This window comes from Patella vulgata, chromosome 6, assembly GCF_932274485.2.
Source record: "Patella vulgata chromosome 6, xgPatVulg1.2, whole genome shotgun sequence".
In the NCBI taxonomy this organism is placed as follows: Eukaryota; Metazoa; Mollusca; class Gastropoda; family Patellidae; genus Patella; species Patella vulgata.
The window spans coordinates 25086791-25112165 of record NC_065884.2 but is presented as its reverse complement, the minus strand read 5'-3'; the positions used below and the strand labels follow the sequence as shown (position 1 = coordinate 25112165).

The 25375-nt window shown below is 32.6% G+C and overlaps 2 protein-coding genes across 3 annotated transcripts; one reads left to right on the top strand and one right to left on the bottom strand.

Moving 5' to 3' along the window:
- Nucleotides 1–384: 384 nt before the first annotated feature.
- Nucleotides 385–11396, bottom strand: LOC126823384 (sesquipedalian-1). 2 transcript variants are annotated; one of them, XM_050552202.2, is made up of 2 exons: nt 10897–11396; nt 385–4966 (listed from the first exon to the last, which is right to left on the bottom strand). In XM_050552202.2, exon 2 carries the CDS (start codon nt 4826–4828, stop codon nt 4067–4069), a length of 762 nt encoding a protein of 253 aa, XP_050408159.1. In that variant the 5' UTR covers nt 4829–4966; nt 10897–11396; the 3' UTR covers nt 385–4066. The 2 variants fall into 2 exon arrangements, with proteins under 2 accessions (XP_050408159.1, XP_050408157.1); XM_050552200.2 differs by lacking the exon at nt 10897–11396 and adding an exon at nt 6274–6910.
- Nucleotides 11397–13798: 2402 nt separating this feature from the next.
- Nucleotides 13799–25072, top strand: LOC126824313 (putative phospholipase B-like 2). The gene is made up of 8 exons (XM_050553513.2): nt 13799–13862; nt 14237–14325; nt 15910–16070; nt 18422–18517; nt 19157–19228; nt 22628–22780; nt 22933–23092; nt 23257–25072. The coding sequence occupies exons 1-8, from the start codon at nt 13799–13801 to the stop codon at nt 23446–23448; spliced, it is 987 nt and encodes a 328-aa protein (XP_050409470.2). The 3' UTR covers nt 23449–25072.
- Nucleotides 25073–25375: the final 303 nt, after the last annotated feature.

Genomic DNA, 25375 nt, shown 5'->3' with positions numbered 1-25375 from the left:
GAGACGTGCTTCATTTGTCTTCACCCCTATAATCTCAATACTGAAAAACAAATAACCTAAGCTGTTATAATCACATGAAATAGTATACTATGTTTATATATCTAGGTATATCAGATATACATCGTAACATGTAGTAGGTACTCTATGTAAACAGGTATTTATTTGTATATGCATACACTGTAACACTGTACCTGCTATTATATCTTATTTCCCTGTTAAATATAACTGTAGTTCTATTCTGAATATTTGCTTTATATATTTAATGCAGGTCAAACAAAAAATCCATTTTGAATAATGTCAATTAGTTTATCCAATCTCAAATCACATTAGATAAAATATAAGATGTGAATACATCATAGAACAATATGCTTCTAAAATCCAAGTTAAAACTATTGCACCAATTTAATGCATTGTGCACAACAATAGGTAAGCTTACTCTTACCAGAACCACTGATACCACTTCTCCTTTATTTGTGAAATTCAAATATAACTAATTACAGATGGATTAGTTTAAAATATATTGGCTCTGCCATTGGTATTCTAGAAATTTGTAAGAAATTGACTAGTATCATGAAAATAAGCATACCTTGATGTTTCACTTTTACTCAGTCACAATTGATGAAATGTTTGACATGAATCAAAAGATTATTTATAATATAATAACTAGACTCTATAATAAAAGGTAAAATATATATTTTATTCTGATTTATAAGAGGAAAGATATGTATAATTTAGTACATATGTTATGAGACTTTGGTGAAATAAGGGAATAGTAATTAAATATTATTTAAGATAATTAAAAGGCAACATATAACATAAATATAATGAATCATAATTTATTACGTACAATAATCAACAGAGCAACTTTTACAACATATCTTCAGTGGCTATTAACCCACTGACATTTGTTGCTGTTTTCTTGTCAAAACAGTTCCACTACTTGGAAGACAATAAAGGCTTAAGTTGGCACAAGTAAAAATTGCCTTTCTCTTTGCCATTCACAAATTATATTCTTTCAAAATTAATGAAATTTGAGCCATTTAAATTAAAAACTAAGCTTTTGGAAATATTATTGCACTAATATTATGAGCCAGGGATTATGCATGCAAAAAAATATCACTGATTAAATATATTTTAAAATAAAATAAAGGAAACGTAAAAAAAAAAAAAATTGAAAGAATTTTACCTCAACTTTGTTCACAGTAAGCATAAACTGTATGCATGTCCTTAAGTGTGCAGGAATTTTGATAAAACGGTGGGACAAGTGGTACCACTACTAAAACAATGACAACAAAATGATTTTATCAGAGATGAGAAATTTTTAAATAAAATTCATTACTTATAATAAGGAGTTTATATACGGTAAGTGATAAAATAATGTTTACAAAAAGTAGTCATGTTTATCTTTATTCAATACTGATAAATGTAAGTTACTGAGGGAAGAATTCAACATAACAAATCAAATCGGATAGGGAGAAGACAAATAACACAAATATTCTATATGCTGTAACTAGCAAAACTCTAACTACTGATACCTTTTCGGATATTACTATTTTTATTTGCTCTGTGGTTTTAAATATTTTTGAACTGGTTTATAAATAAACATTAAAATTAAAAAAAAATGAATAATCTGATCATTGATAGATTATTAAAAGTTCATTAACAAAAATTGACATTCTAACTAAACATTTATTCCTGTTTAAAGCATTAAAGCAGAAAATGATAATAATCATAACTTGGCAAAATATTATAATGTAATAAAAGGATTAAATATACATGCAATTTTAAAGAAAATACTGATTTGGTGTGCTATAAATATAAGGTGTACTTTAGAACACATTTAAAATCAAAGGACAGAAGACAAACTGGGATTAGTTTAAACTGCACATTGAGTATTTCTCTTGGGAGCTAAGTAAGTTTATTTAATAAATCTGGACAAGTATTGCCCAAACAAATTACCAGTACCAAATCAAATTTTGCAGAAATCCATTAAACAGTTAAGGAGAAGTCAAAAAATACATGCCCTGGTCCCTACCTCCATTAGAACAAACCATAATAAGTGCAACCTTGAGTAACATTTGTAATTTTTTTAAATCATAAGCTGACGGGTGCTTTCAGAGAAGAAGTCAAATTGTTTAAATTTGAACCTGTCCTGCTCTGCCCCTAAGGGTTCTAGGTCTTAAATTTTAACAAACATTTATTTTTATCACCTAAAGATGATTAAATCCTTATACGGCATTTAGTAACTGAACATATGATATAAAACACAAATTTATATGGAAAGCAATCACTGGGTTTATTTCACACTACGTTTCAACAAGTTCCTAACAAATTTTAAAGAAATACATCCAGCCATTGTTAATTAAAAGTCTATTGAAGATTTTCTAATTTTGCACTTTACGGAATGCATGACCAGCCCCTATGGGGGCCAGCAACTTTATTTGAACAAATCTGAATAAACAACACCTTGGCTGCCAAAACCCTTCGAAATCTATAACTACTTATTTACACCAAATGGTGGGTCAATGGGCTAAAAACACAAGCACAAAAAATTAATCTTAAAAATTAAAGATAACAAATCATTACCATTAAAATAAACCTATAATTAAAATATTGCAAGGAAGTCTTAACTAAAAATAAAAAATATATTTATACTGTAATAATAAAGACACATGGCCAATCTAATTAAAATTAGATTTTTATTTTGTGTTTGACTTGTTAGTATTTGTCTCCTATACATAAGATCTACCCATAACTACTTCTTTGCCAGATATCTCTTCTCTCTGAAGTCCAACATAGCCAATGTGAATATAAAATGGCATAAAAATGAAATAAAAAAAAAGACAAACAAAGGTAAGATCTCTTTTAAAATTCTTCTCCTGATCGATAGTTGTAACTAAGAAAAGTAGGGTCACTAGACACCCTGTTATTATTTATAAAAAAATTTTTGTATTATTAGAAATAAAACAATACAAGATTAATGTACATGCAATTGAATAATTTTTATGATTAATGCTTATAACAAAATATATACTAAGATAGGTTGCTGGGTAACAAAACATACACCCACAGCAAACATCCAAGCAGTCCGCAAGGGTTGATACTTCTTTTTTTCGTAGGTAATAATGGGAGCATTTACAAGACAATACAAACTGATCAAGAATAACAATCCATTAAGTAATTATCAGATATAATTAAAATTTGATTGGCTTCTAGTTCTTCCTGATACTAACAGTTATTATACAGAACTGACACAGGTGACGACAATATACAACTACATATCAATGTGGAATATAAAAAATAATAAAACTTTTTTTTATTATAATGAAATTGTTATGGCGTGATGACAAAAATTCAAATTGCTAAAACAATTAATAAGGTATAAAACTATTGATAACAAAAATTTAAATCTAAACTATGTAATAAATTAACTTAAAACAGGAAGGTTACCAGATTAAATGTTGAACCCTTGAATGTGTTCTATGTGTACTGAAATAGAACACTTAATTCTGATTAGGTTCAAGTGGTAACATTACATTGCATACAGTATTGTTATTCTATGTTACTACAAAAAGGACACTTTATATTTTCCTATGACAAAAGTATCCATTTTCATATACCATTTGGTGAGTTTTGTTATTGGAATAAATGTATGAATACACTAGTCAAGATTTTTTGTTATATATATATATATATATTAAAGGCCTGAAGATGTTCCGATGGAACTGAAAGCACTGGCCGCATAATACTGTGTTTCTTTCCTCAATATTTTAATTTTCATATATATATATGGTGAATATTTAACTGACTGAGCTTGTTTCAGATTTTAAAATTGAATATATGAATAAAGCAAATAAAACTTCACTTTTTCATTACTATATTATATTAACTGATAGATAGGACTAACTTCCGGTTTTAACTATCTTTTGTTTTAAGATAACTCGGATAATGCTTAGTTTTTAGACTAGGGATAACACAACTGATATAGTGCAGAGATCATATCTATGAGTAGTGGTATTAAAAACGGGGCCTACATAAATAGTTAAGAATAAGGTCACACAGATCATTAAGTCTTTCTAATGGCATTCAAATTACTGTTGACATCTGTTTTGTTCTGCCAATCTTCAGAAAACATTTTAAACTGTTTGCTGATTTCTTCATGCATCTGCTGAAATGTTCTTGGATTTCTTGCTAAAGTTTTACTGGAAGTAAACGCAGCCTCTTGACCTGTTGCAGCATTAAAGTAATTAACACTGTCCCAGTCTAAGGTCATATTTTTCATGGAATTAAAGGGATTTTTACGCTTTACTGCAGCATGAGATTTGGGTGCTTTGAAGCTTCCACCAACAGCCCCTGGTGAATTTTCATACACATTTGAGAGCATATTACTATTACGATCTGCTTCCTGAATCACTGACTTAGCTGTCTCGGAGCTAAGCTCACTTAACTTAAACTGTAGTTCAGATACCATCAATTTAACATAATCATACCCGGCACAACTTAATGCTTTCATCCAAGATTCCATTATTTCTTGGCTTTCAGCACTTATAACGTATGTTCGGCATCCTGAGTGAGGAAAGACAATTTGAAATGTAAAATTATCAGTGTTTTCTGCTAGTTCAATTGTACATCCTTCTAAAACTATCATTCCAATGGGTTCACGATCTCCTTTTTTCTCGTAATAAAACAAAAAATTTCCCTTTAACACAAACCATCTCTTCTGGAAGCCCTTGTTCACCTCTCCTTTTTTCAAGAGGTGGCCTTCTTTATCTGCTGGTGCTCCAGAGCCAGCATATAATGCCAGTCCTTTCTCGTTTATTATCTTCATTCTACTGTTTGAAGATCTTTAGGCTATCAATGACATCAAGATTTTAACATTTGGTTTAATTCCATTAGTACACCTACCCACACCTTGTAGGTAAAATCTGTTGCTGATAAATGACTTACATTTAAGCTTCTAAAATTCCTGAAGATAAAAATTAATAAGATTAATTAAATGAAAATTGTGTCTATATTACTATTTAGCTTAATTAAAAATATTAATACAGAAATTACTTGGAGACTCAAACCCCTCGAAAAACACATTTTTGAAATTCAAGAGAGTGGTACCATACGTTATTCTGTGTTTGACCTCTGGTTCAAAAATAAAACTAATAATTGCATTTATGCTTTGATATATTTTGTGAGATGACAAATTTTAGTTCCATACATAAAGATAATATTTCAACAGTTGACAGATTCATCCAAAAGTGAAACTAAGCTTAACAATCAATCAAACCACATTCCACATAAATTTAACCATTTATAAAGAGCTTGCCCCATCACTGGTTGAAATTACATATCAGATCAACCCAACCCAAATCTAATTTACCCAAGTCAAAGCTCCTTTAATAGAATGCATTTGAGGTGAGTGAGCAAGTGTGCAACAAAAGGTGTATCCACTTCTAATACTGCTGTCCTGTACAACTTTCTTCTATCTATAATTTAATTTAATATGGGGTGGATAGAAAGTTAGATACAAGGATTTGTCTTTTATACTGATCACAAAATTATACAAATGGTCGATTAAACACACACTAATAAAGTAACTGTGCATGATTTTCATTTTTCCAAAAAATACTGTATAAAATTTCTCATGGCCTATAGGCTACTGTAGGCCTACTCAGATTGATTATTTAACATTTGATTTATATGACAAAATCAAAATATCAACGCTAGATAATCTCCCGGCTTGCAGGATTCAATTGGATTAAATATAGGTCCACCAATTAGATTTCGCAGAGCATAAAAGATTGTGGTATAGACTTGTTTACGGAGCGGCATATAGATCGCTTGAATTTCAATTCATCAAATCTTTGTTGATATAGCTACTGAACTGTGATTACTGTTAACCATTTTTGGACTGATAGTAATATATTACATTTTGGCCTACTATAGAAATTCATCTTGTGCAATAGCTTGCATTGACTTCCTTAGTTTCCTATATTGCTCAAATCAAATCAAATACAGAGAGACTCAAGGTCTTAACTCTAGTCTATACCGTATAGAATTAGGACTCAGAGAATTATTTAAATACTTGAAAGGTATCAGGAATAGTTTGCATAATATTAGTAGTATCACTCATTCACTGATCCCTAACTAAAGTATTCCAAAGATGCAGTAGGCTAGTGTTATCACTTCTAAGTTCTATTTTATATCAAAATTCTCACGTCCTCTCTGTCAGGCAAATATGGCAAAATGAATATCAATATCAAAAATCAAACATTTACTCACACTTTGCACTGTAGTCATTACTGGCCCGTTTCATAGCAATAAATGTGGTTGTGATCTATTTAGGTCACTGATATCATTAGGGCAACGGCTTGTAAGCACTTATGAATTCGATTTGGAACACTTTATTACAAACAAGGTCATACAGTCACTTTTACTTTTTAGATTTATTTGATTCAAGTAGGCAGACGAATTTCATTTCGATTCCGAAAATCAATTTTATAAGTTTATAGGAGGGGTTATAAATTAAGTGAAACAAAAAGAAATTCATTAATATTATGAATAGAAAATACTGCCCAATTATCTATCATTATGAAAATATAATTGTAACGTGACGAATATGCAAATGTATTCCTATTAAATGAGGAGAATGTGTTAAATTAAACAACAATGTATACTCCCGTCTCACGTGATGTCACAAATCATGTGATAATTACAATATGGCGGCCCTCATGCAGCTGTTTAATTTTCTGCTCTGTTTACAAATAGTCTATTCGAATTTAAAAGAAAATGAATTACAAACAGCGTATGTTACGTATAGTTATTCATCTAAAACCTTTTCTGTGGTTGACTATGAAGTAAAAGAGTGGGTTGCTAAGGCAGAGTTCCAAAACTCCGTCAACGAAACTTGGTGAGTGCTATCCAATTCTGTATCAATCAATGTATGCATTTAAATGATTTATTTATTATTATATTATTGTTTATTATGATATACATGTTTTAAATAATGATTGGGCTCGAATTTAGAACGTTGTTTGAGGGGCTGTTAACAATATTGTGAAAGTTCAATCTCTAAAACTAAAAGTAATACCAGTCCACAAATTGTTCATTTCAATGCAGTATATTATTCACAATACTCAGTCTCAATTGAACATTCCAGAATAGATTTTAGCTCTCAATCACAAATATATAGTGACAATGGAGTGAAACAGGCGTTTTAGGTCTGCAATGCATGCGTTGACTGACAAGGTAAATATCTCAACCAGCCAGGACGGCTGAAACATATCCTTTATATGTCACAATTCTAGGTACTCACAATACCTCAGTTGTCGGGACTGACAGAACTGTTACAGGATTAAATTATATGTCGCTCGATTGCAACTTTTGACATTCTTTATTAGGAGAAATTTGCCCTGGCAGTAACAGATATAAATCGTGGCATTATCAGATATTTTTGACATGTAATCCTATAGTGTTTAGTAAGAAAAAAGACTAAATAAAGAATACAAATAAAATAAAATTGTAAAGCAAGAAAGAACAAGGCTAGAGAGATGTAGATATTATTAATAGGCCCAATGTATTATAATGAATAGGTATGGCACAGGTGACAAGCAGGTCACAACAGCAATAATACTGCCAAACTTTTTAATTTGTATGGAGTATGGACTGAAAGTCTGAAATATTGTGCCTTTAATAAGTCAAATTTATGATATGATATTAGTTAACATAAGTCTTTAAGCTAAATTTGTTCCCTACTTCTTACTTCTTGAATGATTCATGGTAAGTGTATAAATTTATACGATATATCTAGTGAATTCTTTTTGTTCATAATTTCAGCTGGGCATATTTAGATGTCACATCTAGTTCATCTTATAACAGCTCTTCACAAGCCTATGCTGCTGGTCTGGTTGAAGGTTATATTACTCGTGATATGATTGCTATGAATTGGCAGAATACAGTAGCTGGATATTGTACTTCCCCTTACAATGATTATTGTACAAGACTACAAACATTCTTGCAAACCAACTATAAATGGGTCTTGGAACAAATAAAGCTGAATCCAGATTCTCCATATTGGCACAATGTATGTGAAACTGTCAAGCTTAGTTGTTCTTATTTTTAAAACAAATGTATAAGCTAGCAATCTGTCGGGGAACGTTCTGCAGAGTTTCTATCAGTGTTGTTTTGTTTGGGTTTTTTTAAACATAAAAACTGGCTTGTATTGCTAAGTTAATTATAAGAAAGAAATCTTGTATCAGAATTAAGGGTTAGACAACAATGATTTGTGCCCTGTCACAGAAGCTATGAAAAAGATGGAACACTTAATTTGGAAAAGCAGTAAAATTGAGACTAAATATTAAGGCTTATATTTCAATTTTTAATGCATGGGAACTTATATTTTACAATAACAATTTTATTTGTCGACAAAGGTAAGCAAACTATAAAAGATTTTTTAAGGTACTACATGTTAGCCACTTTAATATGAAAATATCAAATGCAAATTATATAAAATTGAAAAAATATTAACATTGATATTTGTTTTTAAAACTGTGCTTTATAAAAACAACTTTCTGTTTTTGATACTTAGGTAGAGATGTTCTATGCTCAGTTAATGGGATTGGAAGATGGTTATCTTGGTACTGGACCTGGAAAAATCCATTATAATTTAGATGTATTTGGGATGTAGTAAGTACATTATTATTATTTCAAAGAAACATTTATTAATGTGACAAGCCCATAATTCACTTCCTGGGCCATCCAATGGCTCTGAATTTCAGTAGATTAGAACACCGCCGCCATTTGAGAGTATGATTATAAAATAGATACTCAATATATTCATTTTCAATATCTATTTTTGAACTATTATAGCAAAACGACCAGCTCTGTATCTAATTCTTACATAATGTATCATTAATAGCTTCAATAATTTAATAATAACAATTTCATTTTCTCTGATTTTATTCATTGGACTAACCTAACTCTATAATAGGTAATTAAAAGGGAAATATTTATGAATAGAAAAGTAATGTAGAATCTGTTAGTTATATCCACTCAGTACTGAAAATGAAAAAATATTGTTACATTGGGGTATTCATTTTAACATTTTATCATTTTATCTGATAATAAAACAGAGAAATAAATACTATACATGTGCCTTTCTTCATGTCCTATATTCAATATCATAAATAATGAGATGAACATGTAGGCCTATTGTAATGATAGTCGTTACTCTTATTGAATACAGTTGGTTGATCTATGGACATAAACATGCAATGATACAAATGTATTTTCTGTTCAGAATGATTGTCAATAGGAGCAAAGATATAACAACTGTTGTATAAATGAAACTGAATAACTAGTTATTTATGTGCCTGTAAATTAATATGTTATATTTTCAGTAAAATTCCACAAAGTATAGATGAATCAGGATATAATTTTGAAACTATTGTGATATATGCAAACAATTCAATATAACCTAACACTATATGTTTAGCATGTTGCAGATTGGAGGTGATTTAGAAGATTTAGAATCAGCACTTCATAAGCCTCAACAATCCCGGGTGTTGGGTTCAGGATCATGCTCAGCTCTGATAAAACTTCTACCAGATTTTTCTGACCTTTACGTTGCCCAAGACACATGGTCAGGTTTCAACTCGATGTTACGTATATTGAAACGTTACAATTTTCCCTACACTATGACTGATTCAACTTTAGGTAAAAAAAGATTTCACTACATTTAGATACTATTACCAGATATCATAACCAGAACTGTTAGAATTTTATTAGTCTCAAATTACACATGATATCTGTTGGTACAAGCGGGTTAAAGTCCTTCACCCAAAAGCCTGTCTTCATTAGCCCAGTAGAAGTAGGACAAACCCCATTTCACTTCCTTCACTTAAAAGGGTCACGTCTGCCAATAATTGTAGTATATAGTCAAGCAGTAGTAAGATGTTTTATTTTCATCCCTACAAGTACCTGTGCAATATTCATACTAACCATATTAGGCACCTTGATGAAATTCCAGTGCCAAATCGGTCTGTGTATTTTATCTGGTCTGAAGAAAACCTCCTAGTCTTAAGCGATGGACACACTAGCCGAATGATTTGGCTGAATCAATCGGCATTGAAATTCACAAGCATGTTTGATATATTCGCCTAGTGTGTCCGCTTCGTCGAAGCATTTGGACGAATATAGAATTCATTAGCCAATTACCACTCATCATCCACTCATATCGAGAAGTCACATGATTGTTTGAAGATATAGACAGACGCCGGCATGTTTAATCATGTGACGTGAAAGGTGATGCAATCGACTGGTGAGTTGGGTGAAGCATTCGCCTAGGGTGTCCACCCATTCGGACGAATAAAATTTGGCACCGATTGATTCGCCTGTGTCCACTGCTTAAGTCATTAAAAATATAATTTTTGAAGACTTCTGCATATCACTAAGCTAACATACCTTATTTGAAGGGATATTCAATTTGCAAAACAAAGATCACATCCATTTTAAAATATGTTTAATGCATTTACTAAAGAAATATGGAAATTATATACTGAAAAAACTGACAATGGGGAATGGCAGATCACTTTTTTCCAGTGATTTGGTATAATCCAAACAATTCATAACCCCATCTACTCATCACACATAAATTGTGTCTTTTGTGGATTGATTCCCGCAAAGACTCAAACAACAAACCTTGGATTATTATATATATGGTACTTAAGAAATTGCAGTGCAGGGAATTATAGAAGCTTAATTTTTGAATTAGCTAAATTTCAAGTTCGGTCTGTTACAGTTTTGTTCATTCAGTATTCTGTACTATACAGAATGGAAATATATTTTAGAAATAGGCTTCTAAACACAAGTACATTTATAATTGATGAACAAAATTGTGCAACTTACCTCCCCTTGACTACACAGATTCTGAGTAACATTTACCGGTATACTGTTGGCCATTAAATGACACGATTCAAAATATCCAAAAGTGAGCTACAGTATAAAGCAAAATGTTTTCTTAATGTTCTTGCTGTGGGGAAAACTTGAATATTGTTTGTTATTATTCCTTCAGTTGGCATTGAATCCATTTTTTTTATACATCTACATTAAAAAAATTTTTGTCATCTTGCTGTCTGTTGGTTTAACCATCTAGAATCCTTGATGATGTTCTAGGTTGTTATTGGATCTTTTTTTTTTTAAATCAAACTCCAGTCAAGTTATTGCCCTTGATTACTCTGATGAATTTTGTGGCCACACTCTAGCGGTAAATGTTATCGCACAATTGACTTGAAGTCCATGTTTATTAGATAAATCTTGTGGCCACTCTATGGAGACTAAATTTATCATCTGTCTGACTCAAAATTGATATACAATATATATATAATATATGAATTTTATGAAGCCTGTGAATTTTTAACAATTCTCAATAATCACTCGATTTCTTAAAAGTTGTTACCCTTGGTATTTTGCCTGTTCCCTGATCTACCAATCATTTATAGTAAATAAAATATATCTTAAAAAAATATCTTATTTGTGTGTCAAAAAATCTCACATAAATCATCCTTCAATTAAATTTTCGGGGGGTTGGATGGCCGAATGGTTAGCATGTGCGCGCTGCGCTGTATCATAGTCTGTCATTGAGTCAACTGTTAGTCCCGAAATGACCTAGTTTGTGGCGAGTGGACGTTAAACCCCATTTCTCTCTCTCTCTCAATTAAATTTTCATTTTAAATGCTGCACTTGTTTATTAGACAAGGTAATAGCTGAAAATATAATACTAATAGTTTATTTATAGACGTTTTATTAATTATCTAATAATTGTTTTCTGAAGAAATTATTGAGAAGAACTTTTTTTCTTTTTTTGTTTTAAAAAAGACTTGAACATCAATAATACAACCAATGAAGGGTTTCGAATGATCTAGCCCTTTGACCGATCACGTGATTGACATTTCCCCTCGATGTCACGTCTGATTATTTTACTATCTCTCTCTGTCTGTCTCTCTCCCCGTTGTGAAGTTACTTCTCATTGGCTTAGAGGCGACAACCGTAGGCATAATGTTATTTTGTTTTTGGGATTTAACTGACTGAAAACATAATATCTACACAAATAAAAGATAGATTCTTAGAAAGTACTTCTTCCTTTACTATTATAACGGCTAAAAATAGAATAATTTTATCATTAACGCCCACTAGGTCACTAATTTAAGGATACTGAATAATTTATTTCCACCAATCAAATGCCTTCGCTGTAGCCTCCCAGGGCATAACAAAAGGAAGGCTGACATCGAAGAAGCCATGAAAGTTAGCGAATACAACGAAAATTTGCTGAATTGTGTGCCATAGCAGGCGACCCGTGACGTTCAAATTCTGTGTATCAGACCTGATTGTTTCTGCTGCATTATTAAGATTTTTGTGTTGTTTATCCTGTGAAGCGATCGTCTGTGATTAACGAACTACTGAAAGATGTCGGCTGTCGGAACTCCTACCGTATTTTCACTGGTTGAGCCAAGTATTGCATTTGTTTGTGTACTACCACTAAGAGGCTGAATTCGACACATACTGCCTTTTCGGAGGAATTTATTGATGACACTCTTTGCATTAAAATTACAAGGAAGTGAACTATTAGGAACTTTCTTTTGTGCTTGATTGGTTTAGTAAGCAACTCGCCGAATAAAACCCCGTTGACCTGGTTAAAAATGGTCAATGGCTGAAATTGAGGAAAAGTAGGTCATTGTGACTGTGGATGACACATTGACACACTGAAATATTGGAATTGAAATCTCTTACAATTTAACTCATTTGAAATTAATAGTTCTTACAAATATAAAGATGGAGGTGGACCCACCAACTTCAAGCACCCCACCAGGCTCCAGTTCTGGGGGTAGCATCCTAAAACGATCAAACAGTGCTCCAATGATTAATGCTTTAGTGACCACAGAAAGCTACACTCAACCAAGCACTTCAACGTTTAAACATTCTGAAGCATCACGAATCCGTCGGTTTAGTTCAAGTAATATGTCCCTTAACTCAGCTATGGGGATGGGCCTAAGCATTAAAATTCCAGATCGAATAAATCAGATTAAACAGGAGGAAAGTCACATTTCACACCGGGAAACTGCACATGAACGTGAGGTGCGATCAGCTATACAGATATCCACATCTTGGGATGGATTTAGCCTAGACGATCAAGACAACATGTTATCTATGGAAACACCCCCCCCAAGACCTCGCTCTTTTAGTGAATCACTTCACATGCTGCCATCTCCAAATATATTGTGTGGATCACCATCGCCAACACGTGTAGGAAAACAGTGTTTTTCACCATCAATGCATGTGCCAATAAAAAACAGTTCCTTTACGCCAAGTCCCAGTCCAAGTCCCACGCGTAAAACATTTATTCGAAGTTTGAGTCCCATAGCAATGAGACCAAGTCCTTTAGGGAAGAGAAAAATTGACTCTGATGGAAGTGATCGATATGATTATCTAAGTCCTCCAAAAAAATTTCATACAGGCCCAAGTCCACCAGACAGAGATCGTGTTCTAGCTCATCCTTTAGCACACAGTGTATCTGGTAGTAGCCTGGAAGAAAATAGTCCTGAACAAACAGTGCCTCGTTATCCACCAACAACTGTTGAATCACAAAATAAAGACATGTACAATTTTATGCCTCTGCGAGAATCTCAAGACATTCACATGACAGATTCAGAACATTTAGACATGAATGAATCCCATGACATGTCCGAGTCACACGACACAATGGCAACTAGTTCAGATGGACATTCCACAAGAGGCTTTCAACCGATCAAACATGGGCATGTTTGACACAAGGAGAAATGGGGGAGGAACAGGGAAGGTCTATGCAATATCCAGAGGTGAATAGGGATAGATTTATTGTAAACATGTACCATTCATGCTAGAAAACCTGCAATTTGATTATAATATTGTTTTAAAAATTTGAATCTTAATTGGATACATTAAATGTACATTGTTTGAAACAATATTTATCAAAAGTACAGTGTACATGTATATGATGCATCAACTTATTAAAAGTGATTGCTCAAATATTTAAAGTTCGTAATTCCAATAGAGATTAAACCATTGATTGTGCTGCATGACTGAACTCTTGTTATGGTTAAACAAGCTGCTGTGCTCTGTGTTTTGTGGGTGTTTTTCTAGTTGCTTAACAACCCGTCATCATGAATTTTTTATTAATTGTCATTTAATAAAAAAAATTCTTTGATTTCAGAAACGGTGCCAGGTCGAGTATTGACATTTTCATCTTACCCCGGGGCTCTTACATCCGGTGATGATTATTATCTGCTTTCCTCTGGCATGGTAGGTTACCATAGTTACTAATACTCTTTTATAAATCAATATTTAGATGCTTTGTGATAAATTCTATCAGTAACTATTCATTCAGTAAAGGAGCGGTTGGGGGTGGGGGCGGTTAATGATTTTTGTTTTTCAGTTTTTGGGTCACTGCAAAAGCAATATTCTTTGAACTTTTGGGATTTGTAAGAAAATTCACCATCAAATTTTACAGAACAAGTACATATACTGTCAACTGTGTATGAGGAGTGCCAAGAATTGATACTTGTGCAAAAAAAATCAATATTTTGATACAGTGTTAAAATTTTACTACACTATATTAGAAGTTGTAACTTATCACATGTATAATGTATCAACGGGTAAGCTTTTTGTTTGAACAAACATTATTAAAAGTCATATCTTTGTCAGTTTCTTGTAAATATAGCTTTGAAAATTGACTCCACACAGGAAAATCTCTAAAATCACTGTTTTTCAAACGCTAACCATGTATAGTAGCCTTCCATGAAAAAATATGAAACTTTAGGGAAATGTTGCTTGTACATCTACACATGTCTGTCAATGAGGAAAGGCCCATCTTTGATATTTTACACCTTTATTTTTATACATCCACATTGGTCAGATATAGTTGTCATCCCTGTCCGTCCGATTGCTTCTGGGTGCTCTAAAGACTAAAGTTAATATCCGATTTTACGATGTCTACGGTTTTACTGGGAAAGTGTGTGTGACTTCGAGAATAAAGCTATTTTGAACGTTCTGTGACAATGCGAAGTGTCCGAAATCACTGAAGTTGTCGTTTTTAAAAAAAATGCCGTAATCTTGCAATAGTCAATGGATTTAACTTTCAATACATTTTGGCATAGCCGGAGAAAAAGCACACAGCTACGATATTTTTTATTTTTGATTTTCGGCAAATTTTTGTAGATATATAGCCCCAAATTTAGAAAATTTAAAGTTTTACTAAAAACTTTTTTATTTATGAATACTGGTCACCTCACAAACACCGGTCCCTATAACATGAAATGACCCACTTCTAAAATACCAATAAGATCACAGAGAGCAGATACATACATATTAAGTACTTACGCAGCCTAATGTTGAAATAAATGTAAACACCCAGTCCAGTCATGTAACATTTAAATCAAAAATCCAAGTAAGTATTGTTTAATGGTCGAGAGCGAGACATTAAGTAATATATTGTAACAACATGAGGGCAGTAGGCCCGAATGTTTTTACAATATATTACGCAATGTCGTAAGCTCGAGACCATTAAACATCTTAAAATACTGACACTCCGCACGAGCTTTTACGTCACACTAGTCCAATATCTCACTGGTATGAATAAAGTACTATTGGCAAGTTGCCCGTACGATTATTTGAAATAATGGTACGCCAACATCAAAGGGTGACGTCACATCTGTATTTTAACACAGAATAATATACATGTGCATGATTCCCCCATAATATCAATAAAATGGTTGAAACAATACCATCATTAGCCTCACCTAAATTGTAGTAAATTATAAAGAAAATGATAGTAAATGTATACTCTTTAGTACAGACAAGCTCACATTCAGAATTCTATATTTACAGGTTTCCATGGAAACTACAATAGGTAACAGTAATTCTGATTTATGGAGGTTTGTACAACCAACCGTGAGTGTCTTAGAAGGGGTGCGATCTGTTGTAGCTAATAGAATAGCAAAATCTGGTATGGAATGGGCTTCAACTTTCGCGACATACAATAGTGGAACGTAAGTGGGATTTTTGTCTATTGTATTGCAACATTTAAGGTTATGGATATCGTCATTACCTAATAAATAAGAACCATATCGAAATGCAATATACCGAAATGGTATATCATTGAGTTAATTTTGACTTATTACATGCCCACATGTCACAAGTGTTTAGACCTATATTATTGTTGTCATTTCTGCCAATCTGCCCATCCACAATTTTCTCAAACACTTGACGGGTCAGAGTGCTTGAAATTGTCTTCTCAAACTTACTTGGATCATTTGGCTAGTCCCAAGGTGGAACCCTATCGAAATTCAGAGCCACGAAACACTTGAAAAATCTTATGGACATTTTAGAGGCTAAAGTTAATATCTTGTGGACAATCTAGAGGTTTAATTTAATATCCTATGGAGTTTATAGTTGTACACAGTGTTAAGGTCTTGAGATGAAGAAGTCTGCATATCCTGTAATAAGTTACACTGTATTTGATTAGATGAATTCCGCAAAATGGCACGTCTAGTGGTCATTTCGGCTAATGGGAAAGCAAATTATAAACTGTAACACAGTCGCTAATATTCAACCGCAAACCGGAATAATTAATTTTTTCATTGGCTAAAATTATAACACGTCATTATTATTCATGTTTTGTCCAGTCATATTTTGTGTACTAAATTATGCACGCCTTACAAAATGGCTAGCGATGCCTGGACATAGGTAAATTCGCGTACCGGTAATTTATTGATCTACAAGGAAATAATAGTGGTCCTGTTCATTCGTTAAACTCAAGAAACGAACGGGACCACTATTATTTCCTTGAAAATCAATAAATTACCAGTACGCGAATTTACCTATCTCGACTGGACTCTGATGGGTATTCCCAGCACATTTACGTTCGATGATATTGTCAAAACCGTCTTATCACTCAGCAAGCGAATCATATTTCGCCTAACTGAAATGCTTCCATTGTATTGTAACACAAGAATACGGAAAATTTATATCAAAATATGGTTATTTCATATTTTAAAAAGTTAAACAAGAAGCCACTTCTTACCAAATTTTAGTTTGTTATTAAATTTATTCAATTAAATATTTATGTTTTTATTCTAACCATGGACAGTGTATAGATGGACAGGCAACGTCCATGAAGCCTTTAGAATTCTGTACCGCGGCAAAAATTAGACTGGACAGTCGTGACTAAAATAAAATTACCTCCCCTTGCGCAATTACTAGTATTAAGTTTAAAAGCAAAGAAACTTTAGAAACAGAAATCAATTCATAATATATTTATTAATCTTGCTACTCTTTTTTTTGCAACCCATACATAGACTACTAACTGATGATTGGGGTGTAAATGTATCAACACATCGTCTTTGTTTACTTCAGACGCGCCTATGTGAATCCGTAAAAAACATTTTTGAGATTTCGTTAAAAAAAAACCCTACTAAAACACTCTTTTAATTTTTACTTCTGCACAATTAATCATCATTCCGGACAGTATTTTACCTGAACTTTATTATCATAATTTTAAAATCCTTCATACATGCAGGAATTTGGAGTATTAAGCCAAACCAAAATGCTTACAAATCCTACGAAAATATTGAAATCGATCATTTCACAATTGTCAACTGCTGCATTTGGAAATTTCAAAGTTCTAAACTGGAGAAATTCGGCACTACTGGATAGGAATACTTATCGGGTTGAAAATTTACCATGTAGCTATAAGAATACCGTAATTCTAAGGAGTTTGAGAAATTAATCTGTATGAAATCCTGCAATGTCAAAAATCATATTGCTTGATTTGCCGTTGACATTGAGACCTCGTCGTGTCTCGTGCAAGCGGCAGAGAAACCAACCAACGGGACTCGTTGCCTGTCCATCTATATACGGTCCATGTTCTAACCAATAATATAAGTAGATTTTTTATAATATTAAAAAAGGTACACACTTTGTGTTTTGAAAACCACTTCTGTTGTGTTTACCGCACTACCGCACATGATTGCCAGAGTGGTGGCAGGAGAAACAAGGAATCAATTCAACACGGCCTAAGAGTAAAAATAGGTTATTATTAATGATTAACAAAATAAAATTGCTTTTTGTCAGAGTGCATTGTAAGGAAGTCTCAGCAAGTTTCTGAACATTGACAGTCTCCCTGTTGTACGTGACAAGGAGTAGGGTTGCCTGTCCAACCTTTTGGGTTTTTCCAGGGTCCTCTGGTTTCCTCCCACTCCTAAAGACCCCAGCGTGCAACGAATTATTAAAACAAAATAACCTAGTTTGTGTTGAGTGGACATTAAACCCCATTTCTCTTTCTCTCTCTCATTTACAGTCATGGTCACCATTTATAAGATTTATGAACGTTGTTTTTCAGGTACAATAATGAATGGATGATAGTAGATTATAAACAATTCCAACGTGGAAACCGTAATCTTAAACCTGGTCTGCTTGTAGTTTTAGAACAGATTCCGTAAGTTTGTCAGCATATTTACAACAAAAATAGTGAATTATTTATTTATTTCTACATATTAAATCTTAAAGTAGCTAAGTCTCTAACTCAATATCATCCAAAATCTTCAACATTGAAAACACGATTTATTTGTCAAAGTAAATCAACATTCATGTTGTGATCTTACCGGGAAAAGATGGGCTTTTGATATCCAATATTTAAGACAAAATAAACATTTTACCATTGGTACACGAATCGTGTACCATAATGCGCTTCAGCCCCAGTTGTATCAAGAGACTCGAGGGACGAGGCTAGACACATTGAACCAAATCAAACGGCTTATGTAGACTGGAATAACCAGACGCTAGAAATTTGCACTCATTTGAGACTGCTGGCTTATTTCGCCGAACATAACTGATTTGAAATTGTAGTAAAAAACGGAAACCATTGAATGTAAATCAGTTTATATACATTCATATTACAGTATTATATGCGTTGCGACCCACTTTTGTCAATTTCTAGGTCCCAAATGTTAGCGATTTAGCTCCTTTAAATAAGATTGTTTAATATACATGTGTACATACAGAAATAGAAATAGTTTAAATATTTGAGTATGATATAAAGGACAGTTGTTTATAAACAGGTATTTGTTATTTTCAGTGGTATGGTCACTTATCAAGATTTAACTGCACTTCTCCAAACTAATACATATTTTGCCAGTTATAACGTTGCGTAAGTATTTGTTTTAAATTGATAATTTATGAGAATAACCCATCAGCAATGTAACACCTATATATTAATAACGATAGGGTACAGTATTCTTACATTGTTCATGTTCTGTTCATGACAACACTTGGGTTCTGGTAACAGAATGTAATCAACAGATACACTGCATGATCATATTCAGCTTATATCAGAGTTTATCTATCAGGTACAACAATGCTACGGTTTGTTTCTACATTTTATATCAAGCCTGGATACATAGTTTACGAGCATAGGTTAGATTACAATACTTAAAATTAACATCTTTCTCTCAACCCAAACCCTAAAAGTCCAACTAGCGTTGGTGGACTCAGGAAACCGCTACATCATATGGTCGTCTAAAGACCCCAGGCGATGTTTAACACTAAAGAATCTACATGATGTCTGTCTATCGACCAGAGCTCCGATGGTTTTCTACCCTTTGGTTTCGGCTTTTAATTATCTAATTGGTCAAATATGACGTAATTAATTATAATGATGGTTACTAAGTAAGCCATATGATGCAATAGTAACTTTCCTATTATTAGTGATAAACGTGATATTCTGTTTTCACTGAGAACCAGCTGTTTTGGTTTTTTATCCGCCCACATTGAAATGTGGTCGTATATTGTCGTCGCCCCCGTCCGTCCGTTAATATCCGATTGACTTTAAATTTATATACATGAGACGAAGAAGCCTATTGATTTTCAGCGATTTCCGATAATTACTGCCAGAGTTATGGCCCTTGATCACTTCAAAAGATCTTGTGGACGCTCTAGAGGCCAAAGTTAATATTCGATTGTCTTTAAATTTATACACAGTGTTTAAGGTCATGAGACGAAGAAGCCTATTGATTTTCAGCGATTTCCGATAATTACTGCCAGAGTAATGGCCCTTGATCACTTTAAAAAATCTTGTGGACGCTCTAGAGGGCAAAGTTAATATCCGATTGACTTTAACTTTATACACAGTGTTTAAGGTCATGAGACGAAGAAGCCTATTGATTGTCAGCGATTCCCTATAATTACTGCCAGAGTTATGGCCCTTGATCACTTCAAAAGATCTTGTGGACGCTCTAGAGGCCAAAGTTAATATCCGATTGTCTTTAAATTTATACACAGTGTTTAAGGTCATGAGACAAAGAAGCCTATTGATTTTCAGCGTTTTCCGATAATTACTGCCAGAGTTATGGCCCTTGATCACTTCAAAAGATCTTGTGGACGCTCTAGAGGCCAAAGTTATTATATCCTATTGATTTTAAATTTATACACAGTGCTTAAGGTCATGAGACGAAGAATCCTATTGATTTTCAGCAATTTCTGATAATTACTGCCAAAGTTATGGCCCTTGATCACTTTGAAAAATCTTGTGGACACTCTAGAGGCCAAAGTTAATATTTGATTGACTTCAGATTGATACACAGAGTTTAGGATCTTGAGACGAACAAGTATATTGATTTTCAATGAATTTTTATGACTTGGAACAGCTAAATCCATGATACAGTATTAAAAGTTTTGTATACAAAACGTTAGCATGGGGCAGAACTTTATAAAAACCAAACAAATTCTAATGGTTTTCTGAGTTGTTGCTCTTAATCAGATTTTAGTGTATTATAAATGTTTCATTACAGAAAAAAGTAAAAATATGCGACAACTCTTATTGACTGCCCGGACGATTTAGCTGCTGTGGGCGTATGTTTCGTTGCCTGGCAACCTATCTTTAAGTCTTTTTATATGTCAACCCATCACTCATTTCATTTAAGTGTGTGAGATATGACTTCTCTGCAAAATGAAACCCAATAATTAGTTAAAGTTAAAGATATAATATAATGAATGCTATTATTGATTTATAAAGTAAAAATTTGACTAATCTTATAACATACGGACTAAAATTAAAATCCATACTTCATAAGCATATATGCTTGTTTTATTGAATAATGTAGTTCATCAGGGTTTTCTGACATGGTCCCTCCTTGAATAGAAACTGGACTAGATACCATAGGCGTACGGGGAAATTTTTTACTGGGGGGGCGGTGGTGGTTGGTGCCCCAAAAATGTAGTTAGGTTCTTAGTATGTTACATAATAATCATAATATCTCTTTTGCGATGAATAAGTTCTTAATTTCTAAATCATCAATAAAAGAGAACTAAATTTTATTTACTTGTAATATACACAACTAAAAACAGTTGTTTATGTAACTGTAATTCGTGGCTTACTGTACTCCAAACAATAGAGGGTTCGAGTCTTAAGATTTCTATTTAATTGCCTAACTATAGACCATGGGTTCCACGTCGGCCGTACATGCCGGTCGAGACCTACGGCTATGGAAAATGACCGTTCCTAGATCTGACCTAACGGTCATTTTGCACACCGGAAAGAGTCTTTTTTTCCAAAACCCAATTTTCAAACATGGCTACGATCGACCTCCACTATATGTAACTATACAAGAATGCACAGGTATAGAAGTCAATCTCGTGATTGGTGTTATAGAGTTGTATAAATACAATAGTCGTCAACAGATTATACTGAGTGTTGTGTTGATAATTAATGATGAGTGTCTGGTAGAGAACAATAAAAGTTAATTGATAAGTGGGAATCTAATCAACGGCGCGAAGCGGTCCATTGTTAATCATTCACGTATTGTCCACGTGTCAGAGAAGGATTTTCAACATCATAGCCGTTTACCGCTATTACGGTCAGGCACAATTTAATCGAGGTTATTATGAGCTTTGAAAAAAGGCAATTGATATAAAATACTGCTCTTCGCATCCAACCAACTGTCATATAAAATAAAAACAGCATAGAAATTACGGAAGTATAGACACTCTGAATTTAAATTCGCTGTTAAATTGGACGCCTTCAAGAACACAATATTTTTTTATACAACTTTTACAAAGTACAATTGTGTGCCCAAATTCTCCCAGCATATGGTGCCCAAAATGGGGGGGCGGCCGCCCCCCCCCCCCAGCTCGTACGCCTATGCTAGATACTATTACTCAGCCATGTGCTAAATGCATACAAAAAAATATCTCCGTGTTTTTTTTCGTTCAGATGGGACGAAAAACCGAGGTCCCATGTACACATAAAAGATCTCTTGGCATAAGAATAGGCCGTAGCGCGGCTGTCCGAGCAAAATTCCATCTTAGTACACTGTAAGGCATATGCCCATCTTCATTAGCCCGGTCAGAGCAGAACAGTAGGACATTAAACCCCATTTCATTTCATTGGATAAGGTTGCTTGTCAGTCATCTACACTTTAAACTGAAATAGCAAAGACAAAATAAAAACCAACTGTACATAATTATGTTCAAAATCATGTATGGTCCAGTTTTTCTAAATTTGATTCCCATAATGGAATTGCTTTAAAAATTAAATGTGAATTATTTACAGATATTTTCCTGGAGTATTTAATGCTAGTGGAGGAAATGAAATGGTGAAAAAATATGGTGATTGGTTTTCCTACAATTATACTGCGAGAGCAAATATTTTCCGTAGAGATCATGGAAATGTTAGAGATATAGATTCCATGATGAAGTTAATGAGGTATGAATAGAAACTCAACTAGATACTATTCCTCAGCCATGTGCTAAATTTATATAGAAAAATGTCTTTATTTTATTTCATTGTAATTCTACTGACTCCAATAATTGACAGAGAACTATAATTTGAGAAGTGTAATATATGTATATTTTTAGGTACAATGATTATACCAAGGATCCATTATCTCGATGTAATTGTACACCACCCTATAGTGCTGAAAATGCCATCTCGGCCAGAAGTGATCTAAATCCCGCAAATGGCACATTTTCTATATCTGCATTGGGTCATAGAGCTCATGGTGGTATAGATATGAAGGTAAGAAGTCCCATTAGTTTAGGTTGTATTTAGAATATTTGCATAAACAGTAATGTTTTTGTATTTCAATGAGCTTCATATTTCAATAAATATTATTCAGTAAGCATATAGATTCTGTCAAAAGATGCTTTCTATTCTTTTAAAAAATGTTAATTTAATTTCAGTTAACCAATTTTGAAATGTTTAAAACAATGGAAATGGTTGCTATTGGTGGTCCGACCTACGACAATCTTCCCCCCTTTCAATGGAGCCAGTCTGACTTTGCTTCCCATATTTCACATTTAGGTCACCCAGACAAATTTATGTTCAAACCAATTCGATATAATGGTACTGTTCCAGCAGCTGCTTACCCATAATTAGTTTTAACTGTGATATTTTTGTCTGCATTGGTAATAATCAAGGCATCAATGTAAGATGTTACCCTGGTGTTTATTAAGATAAATGTCTCACCAATATTATATAGTTTAATAAGCTCAAGAAATTTATATTATATAACTAAAAGTTACACCTTGACAAGCACTTAACCAAGGTGTTTTTAATTTTATATTATATCATATTCACTACCCAGTGTGGACTTCAGATTTATTGAAAATTTAAGCACTTTTGGTCAGGAATTGACTAATAACCTCACATTTACTTACTATTGAATATGAACATTCCTGATCCAGTTGTATAGTCAAATTACAAGAAATATTTTTACCACTGGCTGGTGATCACATTTCATTCAGTCTTTTTGTAAGAATTTGTGGATACTGTTAAAACAAATAATCTTTGTTTTGTTGAAATCAGATTTCACTGTCCATGCTGAACTTCTTAAAGACCTAGGATGATATTAAGCAGTTGTCATTTTATTGCATAAATACAACTAATCCACAAGTGACTTATCAAGACTTATTTATTACTTATTTGGTGAATAATGATGTTGAAATTTAAAAGTTAGATTTGTTGACATGTATTGTATTTCATTGACAACAAATAACTTATTTTTTTTATGAAGAGTATCATTAATAATTATGTACATGTGTATTATTATTAGGCAAGTTTAAACCATTACTTTTTTAAATGCATGTTTGTTTTGGAATTGAGATGTATACATGTAACATAATATTTTGAATAATAGTTACCATCTTGTCAAACTATAATAATGGTTTTGTAATATTATATATTCAAATCATGGCTTTTATATTAATAAAACTATTGCCAATAATATTTGTATCTAACTGTAAATTGTACAATATTTTGATATTATTATTATTAATGAAAGAATTGTCATAATATCGACAATATTATGTTACTTTATGTAGATTGTAAAATTTAAATATCATATGAAATCATTTCCCCTTTGCCTTATAGAGGAAGGTAATTGAAACTAGTCTTTTACAATGGTGTCTATTAAACAAAAACTAGATGGCATAATTATATTGCTCACGAATTTAACCTCAATATTGCCTTTATACAGTAATAGTAGTTATTAAATGTTTTATTAATAAACAATGTTTTTTGTGGTTTTTTTTCATTCACAAATAATATATAAAAAAGAGTATTTCATATAAAGCATGTTTTTGTATCAATCTAATAATAATGTTTCAACTGAATAGTCTTCCACAGTGGGAGACAATTGAGATTTTGTAAAAGATGGCTGCTGAATTTTTTCTGAAATTTCACTGTGTGTAAAATTTGAACTGATGTTGTCAAAAATGATATAAATTGTGATTGTAACTTTGTTTGATATTATATTATGTGTAATTTGATTGTTGATAATTTGTATTTGTTATATAAGAGATAAATATTAAACACAATATTCAATAGTTGGTTGGAAAGCTTTGTTGTTATAATATTTAACATATATAAGTTTGTTAAGTGCTAAATATTTGGTATGAAATTTACTTTTTTTGTAAATATGTTAACTACTTGTAAATATTTAAAGAGTGAAGAGATCAGTGTGGAACTATATTATTTAATTTTGTTGAAAATAAACTGTTTAGTTTTGATAACATAAAAGTTTTTTCTTTGTTGTATTGATAGTGAAGGACTCTCCCACCCCTTGTCCAGCTACACTACAAATCAGCTTTTGGATCCTGTTACAGAAAAGAAAATATAATATATTAAAGATTTTGATCATAAAGAATAGCCTTCTTAACATACTTTCTGCAATGGACAAAAAGACTTTGTTCAGTCAAAATATTTTTTTCATCTTAAAAACAAACTAATGGGAGGGCAAAACCTAAATCTATATTTCTCAAAAAGCTTACATGGATTGAGATGAGATTTAAAAGCAACATC

Bases quoted from the DNA above. Each gene is read 5' to 3' on its own strand.
- LOC126823384 (XM_050552202.2), bottom strand. From the start codon at position 4,828: ATGAAGATAATAAACGAGAAAGGACTGGCATTATATGCTGGCTCTGGA.
- LOC126824313 (XM_050553513.2), top strand. From the start codon at position 13,799: ATGGGCATGTTTGACACAAGGAGAAATGGGGGAGGAACAGGGAAGGTC. The intron at 13,863-14,236 runs GTGAATAGGGAT...CTTTGATTTCAG, and splicing joins GGTCTATGCAATATCCAGAG to AAACGGTGCCAGGTCGAGTA. The intron at 19,229-22,627 runs GTAAGTATTTGT...AATTATTTACAG, and splicing joins TTTGCCAGTTATAACGTTGC to ATATTTTCCTGGAGTATTTA.